Raw genomic sequence first — 13219 nt, forward strand, 5'->3', positions numbered from 1 at the left:
TGTTTCCGGAAGTGTCCCCCGCGGTCTGTTCCGTGGCTGCCTCCGACCCTGCGGTCGCTGCTCTCCGCTGCGGAACTCTGCGCGTGGACCGGTGTCGGCCTGGGCGGGGCCAGGGTTCCGTCTGAGCGGCAGAATGGAGATAATCCGGAGCAGTGCGTGTCCGCCGCGTACCCCCCCCTTGTCTCCAAGCCGACCCAGCGTGCTAGGCCTAGACCTCGTGTGCTTGGCGGGGCCCGGGGCCAAGTCAGTCCTGCTAGGCTTTGCATCCTCTGAAGCCGGTGGTGTTGGAGGGACTGTCCCTCTGCGAAACTGACACCTTTGGCACCTTTGCTTTTCTCTTCCCTAGCCTCTTTTGTCGTGCATACTTCGGGTCTTGACTCCTCTGCCTAGCCACCCCTTAAGAAGTTGTCTCCCTGTGGTCCTTGCACATCCTAGGGACTTGTCCGTCTCTTCCGTGGCCCTGGGCTCTCCTCCGGACCCTTGTCCCATCTTTTAGTTGGTGGGCAGGAAGGCCAGCCACCTGTTCTGAGCTTCTTCTTGGTTTCTTTACAGATTTTAAGATTAATCTTCACAAAGTGTACCAGGCCATAGAGGAGGCTGACTTCTTCGCCATCGATGGGGAGTTTTCAGGTATCACTCCCTTGAAAGCTCTGGGCTTACACCTTGTATAGCTAAGACTCCTTTCGTAATCTTGCTGGTTATGGCAAAAGCGTGAGAAAGATGCAGTGGTTCTCTGATTCGTTAGGCTGTGAGGTTTGTGGATACAGATTATGGTTCTGGTGCTGCTTAAAACAATTGAGGTGTATATGGTTAAAAAGCAGGGGATTTAGTTCTTTTATTGTTGTTCTCCCCCCGCCCCCCAGGGTTTCTCTGTGTAACAGCCCTGGTAGTCCTGGAACTCTCTTTGTAGACCAGGCTGGCCTTGAACTCACAGAGATCCTCCTGCTTCTGCTTCCTGAGTGCTGGGATCAAGTCTTGCGTGCCCCAGGCCCTCTCCATCTAATTTTAAAAAATACATTCACTTGTTGAACCTAGAGCTGGCCATTTCAGTTAGAGGGTGGCCAGCAGCCCCTAGGATCTATCTGTTCTCCCCACAAGCCCTCCAGTGCTGGGGTTACAGGTGTGTGTTGCCATGCTCAGTTTTTATACAGTGAGGTCCAAACTCAGGTCCTTTTGTTTGCATGGCGAACACTATCCTTAGAGCCATTTCCCAGCCCTGTTTCAGTTGTTCTTAAGTAGTTTTGCAATTTGGTGGCATTAATTACACACATGTTGCTATGCAGCCAGCACCGTCCATTTCTGGAATTTTTAAAAACCTTAAACAGACACACTACTCATGGGCGTACTCATTACTCCCGTTAGCCTCTGTCAGCTATCATCTGTCTTTGATTGTGGCCACTCTAGACACATCATGTAAGTGAAATCCTATAGTATTTTGTGACTTGCCAGGGCCACACTTGGATGGCAAATAAGGATATTACTTAGTGCTTTAGTGGAAATCTTTATTGCTTAGCTCAGTAGATACATGTGTGCATGTATGTGTGTTTGTATAAGTGTGTGCACATACATATGCACGAATGGAGGCCAGAGTTCAACATTGGATGCTTTCCTCAAACCCTACTTTTCTTTCTTTTTTTTGAGACAGCATCTCTTACTGAACCTAGAGTTCACTGATTTTACCTGGTTGTCTGTCTGGCCAGGGTGCTCCAGGGATCCAGTCTCCCCAGTGCTACACATAGCTGTTTGCATCGGTTCTGGGGATTCCAACTCAGATCCTCATGCTTACACAGCAAGTGTTTTGCTGACTGATCCATCTCCAACCCCTAATTATTATTTTTCTATGAATGTAGGAATCCAACCTGGGCCCTCTCATGTGCAAGGCAAGCAGGCACTTCTACCAGTGAACTATACCCACAGCACACATTAATGTTAATTTTGAAAAAGTGTGATATAGACACTGAATTAATTTTAACTAATAGGAATATGAATAGGCACTATGGAGACTGACACTCCAGCATGTGACAGTTTTACACTAGCATTTATTAATGAGCCCAGTCCTTATTTTTTATGATCTAGGAATCAGCGATGGACCCTCAGTCACTGCATTGACAAGTGGTTTTGACACCCCAGAAGAGAGATATCAGAAGCTTAAAAAGGCAAGTGGATATGCCTAAAAGTCTTTTTCTCTGTCATGTGGATCCTGCTGTTGAATTATGAAGAGGTGGAATCATTAAACTTACACTTCCATGTTTTCTAAGTGAGGTGTGTCTTCTCAACACCAGCCACAAAATAATACTTTTGTGATGCTTAAAATAGCAAAAAGTATTGTTTGCTGGAAAACATTCTGAGGAAGGGCTATTATTTCTTAAAATTAATTTGATATATAGGAAATAAATATGATGCAATTATTGTAGTAATTTGGAAATAGGCCTAATGCTATGCTCTGGGGATGATAGATGGCTTCTTAGTTGGGAACATAGTTGTGTATAAATGAATAAGACTTCTCATGTATAGCCTGCAGTCTGTTCCCACTGGCCTGTTTTGCTGAAGTTTTATTGAGTGATTCAGAAAACCACCAGATTGAGAATACTTGCTCCTGTCAGATATGTGGCTCTCTTGTGACTGATGTTTTATTTTCCTTTTCCAGCATTCTATGGACTTCTTACTGTTTCAGTTTGGCCTTTGCACTTTTAAGTATGACCACATAGATTCCAAGTAGGTTGTCTTAATGGTTGGGAATTCCTAAGCTGTCTGCTGGTATCACCCCTAAGTGTCCTTTCTCTTGTTTTTCCAGGCACATAACGAAGTCATTTAACTTCTATGTTTTCCCCAAGCCTTTCAGTAGGTCCTCACCAGATGTCAAGTTTGTTTGCCAGGTCAGTAGTGGAACTGCATTTCTCCATTTATGAAGTGCTGTTGGGATGGAGTGGAAATGTAGAATTCCTTTAGATTTAGCTCTAGGGGCTGGAGCTATAGGCCAGTTAGTAGAGTGCTTACCCAGCATGAATGATGCCCTGGGTTCCAGCTCCAGTACCACATAGTGGTGCATGCCTGTGATTTGGCCTTGGGAGGGAGGTGGAGGTAGAGGGATCATTAATTAGAAGTCATCCTTGACTACATAGTGAGTTTGAGGGCAGTCTGGACTATATGAGACTCTGTTTCAAAAACAAAAAACAAAACCAGCCCCCCCCCCCCCCCGAAAAACCAAACCAAACCAAGCTTTGGGTAAGTTATCTCACCTTTCTGACCTTTATTCTTAGATTTTAAAATTAATGACATTGTTATCTCCTCTTCATTTCAGAATATTATAAGGAATAGGCTATAAAGATAAGCAGATGGAAATTAGATCATGAACTTTATTATAATAAAGCTGGGTTGGGGGTCATGACATTGCAGTGGGACTCTATTTGGGACTTCTGCTGTCTTCCTCTGGATTTATCCTATAGTAGGACCCACAGACTTCTCCTCACTTCATTGTCTTTGTTCCTTCCTCAAGGGTGGAGCTTTATTTTCTGAAAGAGTCAAACTTCTTAAACCTGGGTCCTTTACCTTAACTCACCAATTTGGAAACAGAAGGTGGAAGAGACTCCATTTTCCTTTTGAGAAGGGCACCAAGTAGAGATGCAAGGAGACTTGAGACTTGTGGTAGCTGGCTTGGCAGACACTGGATAAGTAAAGTTTCCTTCTGCCTGCTTGTTATTTGTCATCACGGATAAGGAGAGTAAACGTGGGGCTGCCTCTCTTCCCTGTAATCCTGCAGCTTAGGGTCTCTCTCCCTAGTAATGTGAGTTCATCTTTGTCTTTTCCTTTTTTACCATAAAGGTAGTAATGCAGCTGTGGACATCCAGAGGACAGACTACTGGGTACTTTCTAAGTAACAAGATAAGGCTGGCAATGTAGCTTAGTAGGTAGAGTGCTTGCCTGCTATGCACACGTCTTTGAATTTGATTCCCAGCACTTGCATAAACTGGGCAAGTGGCACATTCCTGTAATTCTAGAGTCTCATGTATGATAGGTAAACATTTTATAAACCGAGCTATCTCCCTGGCTCTAAAGTTGTTTTGCTGTTGTTGTTTGCTTGTTTTATTTAAAAGTACAACTGCAGAGCTGGGGATATGGCTGAGTGGGGGACTCTCAGCTCGGATTCCCTACAGCCGTGGAGAATCGGGCTCACCAGCCAGAATCTGTAGTCCCAGGGCTGTGTGTTGAGACAGGTAGATTCTGAGGGGAGGTGCCTGCTGGCTAGCTAGTCTGGCTGAAAAGGCAAGCACCAGGTTCAATGAGAGACCATGTCTCAAAAATTAAGGTGGAGACTGAATGAGGAAAATACTCAGTGTTGACCTCAGGCCTCCACATATGGCTGAGTATGGGTAAATTGAGTGCACCTTTGCACACGTGTATATAGATGTGTATATATCACATACAGTCAAGTGCATATATATACACAGCAAAGTAGAGAGTGATGTGAAGATACAGGTATGCATAAGCACATGTACCGCCCCCCCCATACTACATACACATATATACACACATACATCCACATAGACACACGCCCACATCTGCAGAGCTACATTTTACAAAGGAGTTAGGTGCTAGAGTCTGAATAGATTAAAATTATGTCACAGTTGTTCTCAAAGAATTCTCATCCTTAAGTCATCTGGGACCTAAAGGCAAAGTAGCTTACCGTGTCCTTGAACATTAAATGTGTTTAGCACTGAGCTGCTAGGTAAGGTGGAGGAATGGGCTGGGGAGTGCTGCCTAACCCAGGGCTCGAGGTGGAGTGAAGCAAATGGGGTTGCAAAATGGCATTTACATGCTTTTTGTCTTCTTTTCCTATTTCCGCACCTTCTCTTTGTTGTCTGAGACTTGGTCCCATGAGGGTCAGGCTGGTTTCAAACTCACTAAGTAGCCAAGGATTACCTTGAACTTCTGTTTCTCCTGCTTGATGTGTGTCACAGATCTGCCTTTGTCTTTAATAAATGGTAAAATAATTGTATGTATACCAAAGAATTTTCCTAGAATAAATGTCACTGTGATTAATTTATCAGCAAATGGTTGGTTTGTCTACCTATTTTATACGTCTGTGTCTGGGGTTGTGTGAAATTTCTTGGGTGAAAAGGGGTTTCTAGTGGAAAAAGTTCAAGCAGCCCTGGTTTGGCACTTAGGAGACAAAATGCCTATCCAGGCCCTTCTTAGTGTGTCTGTCAGAGATGGAGTGTTTGCATGGCTATATAAGACTTTAGGAGAACATAGGAAATTGCAGTAGCTACAGTATTATTCTCCTCTTTAGTTGCTTTGAGGAAGGGCTTCATGATTTGGCCAAATTAATATAAAATCTCTAAAATTATTTACTCAGCTTTAATGAATCTATTCACATCTTTCATCTTCTAGGTACAGAATATGTTTGTTTAGTTAGGTTTTCTCAGGGATTTTGCTCTCTGGATCTTGAACATTAAAATCATCCAATTGACTAGGTGGTGGTGGCACATGCATTTAATCCCAGAACTCAGGAGGCAGAGTCAGGTGGGTTTCTGTGAGTTTGAGGCCAGCCTGGTCTATAAAGTTAATTCCAGGACAGCCAGACCAGTTATATAGAGAAACCCTGTCTTGAAAAACCAAAAGAAAAAAAAACCAAAAAAAAAAACAAAACCCAAAAACCATCCAACTCGCCAGGTCTGGTGGCACAGGCCTGTAATCCCAGCTACTTAGGAGACTGAGGCAGGGAGCAACAGAGCTCCAACTATCAGTGGGCTACAGAGTGAGTACAAAGCTATCTTTGACAACTCAGTGAGACCCCGTCTGAAAAAACACAAAGCAGAGTGCTGAGGATACAGCTCCATGGTAGAGCACTTGCATAGCACGTATGAAGCTGTAGGTTCAATCCCCACTTCTTAGAAACAAAAACAAGAGCCCACAAGGAAAGAATATTTAGGGCTGTGAGTGCAGCCAGCTCATTTGGTGGAGTGCTGGCCCAGCATGAATGAAGCTTTGGAGTCCATCCCTAGGACCTGTAGACTGGGAGTGGCTGTGCATAGCTGCAGTCTCAGCTCTCCGGGAGCTTCAGGATTAGGAAGTTCAGGGTCATCGTTTTCAGCTACATGGTGAGTTCTAGCTATCCTAGCTACATGAAGCCATGCCTCAAAAAAACAACACAAACCAGTATGAGACAAAAGAAAACATCCAATTAAGATTTTGATCCTTCAAGACTGGTAAGATGGCCGAGGGGGTAAAAGTGCTTGCTTTGAATTCAGTGCCTTGAATTCTACAGGTTGTCCTCTGACTTCCACATGTGCCTGCCATTCCACCACCACCCCTCTTACATACACAGACACACAGACACACACAGACACACAGACACACACACACATACTATACTACTAATGATAAGATGTGGGCCTTCTGTATCCGACTCAGTGTAGGTAATGCCTTACATTCCTTCAGTTTATACTTGAGGTTATGTGAATGTACTTTATTTCTGTTTACAGCCTCACAGTCAGTATAGTAGCAGAGGGCAGGATCCTACTTCATTGTGGAGTTGTCTGTCCACACTCAGTGCATTTTAACATTATAAAACAGAGAATGTTTTATAGAGCTACTAAGGGGAAGAGCCATGGTGTTTTACGTGAATGAATAGTCAGGGCAGCTATGGCTAAAGACATCTGACCTTTGGCCTGCTTCTTGTTGGGTTGTCATGGTTACTTGTCTGCATCACCTCTCTGCTGTTTTGACACTGGCCTTGTTGTTTGTTTCAGAGCTCCAGCATTGACTTCCTAGCGAGCCAAGGATTTGACTTTAATAAGGTGTTTTGCAGTGGTAAGACTGGCTTTGTAGTTGATAAACCTTTGAAATCCTTCAGAAGTAAATCTCATTTCGCTTAAGAATCATCATGTTTTAAAAGTCTTTTTATTTTATCAATTTAGAGTTTATCATGTAGACAGTGCTAGGTTTCATGTGTAGTAATGTGGTTACAGATGTGTGCTGCCTCATCTAGCTTGTCTGTGGGTGCTGGGGCTCCAAACTCTGCTCCTCATGGCTTCATAGCAGGGGTTTAAATGACTGAGCTATATCCTGAACCTCTATATTTAATTTTTTATTAAAGAAATTTTTACATTTATGTATTATGCCTGTACTACAGAGCTCAGAGGAGGATTTTGTATATTCTGCAGCTAGAGGTAAAGGTGTTTGTGAGCTGTTTGATTGGGTGCTGGGAACTGAACTCAGGTCCTCTGGAAGAGCAGCAAATGCTTTTAACTGCTTCAGCTCCATGCTCTTTTTGTAAACCTCGTTAATTCTGAGGTGAGCAGGAGAGTAGTATTTCCTTAAATTGTAATGAGGCCTCTTAAACTCTGACTTGATAGAGAATAGTTCATCATACCCCTTTAGGATTTAGTTACGTCTATGTCCAAATGTAGGAATAGTTTCTAGTTTCTGCCAGTGTGATAGGTGCATGTAATACTTAGCACCGTATTCTAGTCTTTTGGTCACAATATTTCCTTATCCATTACTGTATATCTTATAATTGGATAGCTCATGAGGAGAGGTGTGGACTATATAGTTGGCACGATTCTAAGGGCTTACCTGTAAGGATGTGGGACTGGACAGCATGCTGAGAAGGGACAGTGGCTTCCTCATGTCCCATCCTCACTGAAGAACATGAGGCCTCTTTATCAGGGAGGTGACTATTAACTATTTATAGAATAGAAGTGCTGGAATATTGGATAGTAGCACATAGTAGAATGGCCTTCCTTCCCTTAAATGTTTGAGAGTAAAGGTGGCAGGCAGGTCAGGTGGTAAGTCAGTGGAAGAGCACTTGCTAGCATAGGTGAGACCCAGTCTCATCCTTAGTACTGCAAAAGGAAAAGAAAAAGAAAGAAGGAAAAAGTAATATTTGGGAGTCAGATGTGGGGTGGCTGCCTGCAATCCCAGTGTTGGAAGCCGAGGCAGGATTATTGCAAGTTCAGTGCCAGCCTTGGCTACATAGCAAGAGACCTAGTCTCAAAAACAGAAGGAAGGCCTGGAATAACTCTTCTGCTCTGTGACTTGCAGGCATTCTCCAGGAGCTTGAGCTCTGGCTTGGCATTGTTGTATGCCTATCCCTTCTCTTGCTCAGGGTGACTTCAGCATCCAACAGGATGATCAGAAATGCCCAGTTTTGTGCATTTCTTGAGGAAATGCTAACTTGGAATGATTTTGTTGTCAATTAACTTTGAGGAAATCCTAACTTGGATTTAATGTTAATGTTAATTTAATGTTAATGTCAGTTAACATAGTGAGTTCCAGGAGAGCCAGGGCTACATGGTGGGCCCTTGACTCCAAAAACAAAAACAAACAAATAAAAATAGTTTGTGTGAGGGCTGGACACATGGCTCGGAAGTTAAGAGTGGTTGCTTTTCTTCTAGGGGGCTGGAGTTCGGTTCCTACCACCCACATCTGGCACCTCACAATTGCCTGTAACTCCAGTTCTAGGGGATCCAAGGTCCTTTTCTGATCTCTGCAGGCACCTGTACAAGACACATACACATACATATAAATAAAAATAAATTTATAAGAAGAGTTTTCTGTGTGAAATTATGATTTCTTCTAATTTATTCTTTAAACAATTATGTGTAGGAATTCCATATCTGAATCAAGAAGAAGAAAGACAGCTGAGAGAACACCTGGATGAAAAACATTCTCAGGCCAATGGGGCAGGAGCTCCGACAAAATGTCCTGTGACAATTCCTGAGGATCAGAGGAAATTTATTGACCAAGTAATGTAAGTTCCTAAACAGACATTGTACAGCACTGGCTTCGGGCTGTCTCACACTGGGCAGCACCTGCAGGGTACCTATGTAGGTGTGATGTGAGAGGCAGGCTTTAATTGTGGCTTATTGTAGGATGTCTGTCTCTCACACCTACTTGTGTTTCACATGCACAGGTGTGCACAAGTTGATATGAGAGGCCGTCTCTTGGTTGTGGCAGGACTTCTGTCTTCCACACCAACTTGTGCTTCAAATGCACAGCTGTTCACACAAGTATAAATGTGAGTTGCAGGCTTTAATTGTGGCATATCTAAATATGGGCAATAACAGCAAGTTGCATCATGTTTGGACCTGTTCCATGCTACTGTGGGGCCTCAGCAGGTGTGCAGATGTTTGGACCAAGCTTTCCCAGAACATTGCCCTGTATACACTTTTTGTTTCTTACAGTGAAGTTTTTGACAGGCAGATATGCCTTGGGAGGAATATCTAGTCTTGTATAGGTTAGTTACCAATGTAATAGCTTTATTAGAAAAGTCAAAAATATATTACTAGTATTGATGAATTCTTTCTTAAAATATGTTTTGTGCATGTGTAAGTGGTATATATACACATATATGTGAGTGTCTGTATGAGAAGGTCAGAGAAGGGGGTTGGGTATCCTGCATCACTCTTTGCTTTATTTGAGGTGGGTTTCTCCCTGAACCTGGAGCTAGGCTGGCCATCAGCACGGCTCAGTGATCCTCCTGTCTCTGCAGTGCCCCTCCTCATCACTGCGGTCATGGCTGTATGTTAAGCCCTGCCTGACTTGTTGGTGTTAGGATCTGCACTTGCCCTCATGGTTGTATAGCAAGCACTCTTAACTTGTCTCTGTAGCTTTAACATTGATTAATTGTTTGAGAAATTGTTATAATTTTAAGAATTTCACCCAAAGCATATGTAAAAACACACCTATTTTCTTTGGTTTTGATTATCTTTTTGATTTGCTTAGAATGTATGGAAAGAAGACCTATAAACATAAGAAATATGTTCTTGGGATTGGGAATGTAACTTAGTTGGTAGAATGCTTGCCTGTAATGCACAGGGCCTAGGGTTTGGCTTCCAGCACTGCGTGAATTGAGTCTAGTGGTGCATGAGTGCAGTGGTGCATGAGTGTAGTGATGGATGAGTGCAGTGGTGCATGAGTGTAGTGGTGCACATCTGTAATCCTGGGAGGGAGGACCAGGAGAAGCAGAAGGTCAAGCTGTTTTCAGTACATAGCAAGTTTGAGGTCAGCTTGGGATACATGAGACTGTCTCAAACAAGAAAAAAGGGGAAAAACTAGACTGCTTTTGTGTGTGGGGGCATGTTCCAGAGATAGAATTCAGGCTTTTGTTCACGTAGACAAGTGCTGTGCCACTGGCTTCTCCCCAGCCCAGTATTTACATTGCTTTTGAGTGTAACTATTGCTGGTGACTTTGAGTATGGGTTTTGAGTACAATGACTGTTCTGATCACTTCATTCCTTCAAGGTACTGATTGTCATTGTCTGATTCTTACTCATCAGAGAGAAGATAGAGGACTTCCTACGAAATGAAGAGAAGAGCTTGGATCTAGAGCCGTGCACTGGGTCAGTTGCTGTTTGTTGCATGCATTCCTTTTTAGGAGAGGAGTTCTGCTTTTTGATGTGTGTTCTCTTCCTCCCTCCCTCCTTCCTTCTCTCCCTCCCTCCTTCCTTCCCTCCCTCTCTCCTTCCTTCCCTCCCTCTCTCCCTCCCTTCCTTCCTTTCTTCCTTTCTTTAAATTCTTTTTCTTTTTTCTTTTTTTTTTTTTCTTTTGAGACAGGCTTTCTCTGTATAACAGCCCTGGCTGTCCTGGAACTCACTCTGTAGACCAGACTGGCGTCGAACTCAGCGATCCCCTGCCTCTGCCTCCTGAGTGCTGGCATTAAAGGCATGTGCCACCATGCCGAGCATGTGTGGTCTTTTTACAACATCCTTATCAATAGTCTTTCTGTCATAGGTGTGCTCCTGAGACTTGTAGCACTAACACAGTAGGAATGTTTGTCTGCTGAGACTCAGAATGAAAACTTTGTCCCATCCTTGGACAGCACTTAGCCTTTAGGTTGTGCTCTGGAGCAGCATCATTGGCCTGAAGGAGTGCTAAACACATGATGACCTCAGAAGTGAAGGATTCACTGTCAGGCCACCTCTGTTCTTTTAATTTCTCTCTACAGAGAAAAACCAAATCAGCATGTGAGAGTATCTCAGCATCTTTCCCCCTTTTACTTATGACACACTTCACAATGGTGTTGGAATGTAGCTGTAGGAAGCAATATATTTGACCGTAATTTCTACCTAGTCTCTAAAAGCAGTATAGTGTAGCTGGAGAGTTTTCTCTCTGGGCCCCGCCAAGCCCCAGCAGTCCAACAGCCCACTTATAAAATAAACCCACAGACGCTTATATTATTTAAACTGTTTGGCCTAATGACTCAGGCTTCTAGCTATCTAGTTCTTACATCTTAAATTAATCCATTTCTATAAATCTATACCTTGCCACGTGGCTCGTGGCTTACCGGCATCTTCACATGCTGCTTGTCATGGCGGCGGCTGGCAGTGTCTCCCTTCACCTTCCTGTTCTCTCAGTTCTCCTCTCTGTTAGTCCCGCCTATACTTCCTGCCTGGCTACTGGCCAGTCAGTGTTTTATTTATTGACCAATCAGAGCAACACATTTGACATACAGACCATCCCATAGCAATATAGTAACTTTAAAATTATGATAAAGGCAAAAGATGAGTCCTTCCACCTCAGAAATGTTGTTGTCCATACCATTTTCTAATGAGGACACTAAATTCAATCTTTCCTAAGCATCAACTGATCAGTTAGGGTTCACTCTTAATAGCCCAAGTTAATTCCTTTTTTTGTTTTATAGGTTCCAAAGAAAACTTATTTATCAGACTTTGAGTTGGAAGTAAGTATTTGAATTAGATGTGAGAGAGCTCTCAAGGACAGGGAGTTAATAAAGTATAATCTTTGGTCCCATTGCTCTTGAAATTTTCAGTTATGGGTGATTTGACCCTATCATGTCCCTAGTCAGTTCTTAAATTGATTGCCCTTTTTCTATTACCACTTTGTATTTGTCTTAAGGTACATGTACCTCTCTCTGTTCTCTGTGTCTTTGCCCTTCCAAACTAAAAAATAATCTACAGTGATGTGTACGTGGGAATAATCTTGAAGCAGGACAGAGGAGAGCTGTTGGCTGGCTTGTCCAACCTCCTTTCTTGTCCTTTCCATACATCTAACTCTCTGTGCTTTCCACATCCCTGTCCTCTTTGGCTGCTGCAAACACCAAGGCAAACTGCAATCCAGCAGCACCCCCCTTCCCTTTGTATACCCCATGATGTCTACAGACACTGTCACCACTTCAGTTACAAAGTAGGCATTAGGAAGCAAAATGTCCTCTGTGGCAATTAGTTGACTATGTTATGAAATACCAAGCATTTTAGAAAGTGCTAAAAATCCTAAAAATTTCACATGAAATTGATAACATTCCAGTGCATTTAAGAGAAGAGGCAGAGAACAGCGGCTGAAATGTTGTAAGTAGGCTCATTGTAAACTCTTCCTGTGAAGTGCAATGATGATTGCCCATTTCAGTAAAACTTCAGTTTCTTTGCCTTTGAGTCTGCACTGATGGTTTTTTTTGTCTGTTTGTTTGTTTGTTTAGGTATCCCAAAGGCATTCATGTTGAGACACTAGAGACTGAAAAGGTAACTAAAAGTTACTCAGTGCTGGCAGTTCGCTAACACAGTGGTGCACTGAGGTGTTGACAGGCTTCCCTTTTCCCTGGCTCCCATGACCTGTGACTGTCCTCTCTGAACCTGATTTTCCTCATTTGGATATCGGGGACTAAGCATGATGATCTTAAGCTAATGTAGCTTACAGCTGTTAAGATAAAAAAATTAAAATTTGAAAGATTTATTTTATGTGTATAAATGTTTTGCCTGCATGTAGGATGTGTACCATGTGCCCATGGAAGCTAGAAGAAGAATTGGAGTTACAGGTGTTTGTGAGCCACCTGTAGGTGCAGGGAATTGAACTCAGGTCCTCTGCAAGAGCAGTCAGTGATCTTAACTACTTGCTAGGCAAGCCCCAACCTCGATCTTAACTACTGAACCATCTCCCCAACGCCATTTAGTGCTTTTTTTTTTCCTTTTTTCTTTTAATTGTTGATTCAGGCCAGGATTGGTTGTGTACTCCTTTAATTCCAGCACTTAGAGGCAGATATAGCTCTGTGAGTTCCAGGCCAGCCTGGTCTACATAGTGATTTCTGGGACAGCCAGGGCTATGTAGAGAGATCCTGTTTCAAACAAAACAAAACAAGCAAAAAACCAACAAAACCAACCAAATGATTCAGTGGATAAGTGGAAGGGAACTTTTTTCCATCTGTTATATATATATTTTTAATTAAAGATTTACTTATTTATTTATTTTTTTCGGGACAGGG

General features: G+C 43.0%; 1 protein-coding gene across 1 annotated transcript in view; it reads left to right on the forward strand.

The window, feature by feature from the left end:
- Positions 1-13219, forward strand: part of Parn (poly(A)-specific ribonuclease) — a 183105-nt gene continuing 169886 nt past the window's right edge. Inside the window, exons 1-10 of the mRNA XM_059269961.1 lie at positions 1-152; positions 553-630; positions 2077-2156; positions 2648-2715; positions 2795-2876; positions 6753-6813; positions 8611-8755; positions 10284-10346; positions 11648-11686; positions 12440-12482. Coding sequence (XP_059125944.1) covers positions 134-152; positions 553-630; positions 2077-2156; positions 2648-2715; positions 2795-2876; positions 6753-6813; positions 8611-8755; positions 10284-10346; positions 11648-11686; positions 12440-12482 — 678 coding nt within the window. The 5' untranslated portion in view covers positions 1-133. The remainder of the gene's footprint in view (positions 153-552; positions 631-2076; positions 2157-2647; positions 2716-2794; positions 2877-6752; positions 6814-8610; positions 8756-10283; positions 10347-11647; positions 11687-12439; positions 12483-13219) is intronic.

The sequence above is a fragment of the Peromyscus eremicus genome, chromosome 8a, assembly GCF_949786415.1.
Source record: "Peromyscus eremicus chromosome 8a, PerEre_H2_v1, whole genome shotgun sequence".
Taxonomy (NCBI): domain Eukaryota; kingdom Metazoa; phylum Chordata; class Mammalia; order Rodentia; family Cricetidae; genus Peromyscus; species Peromyscus eremicus.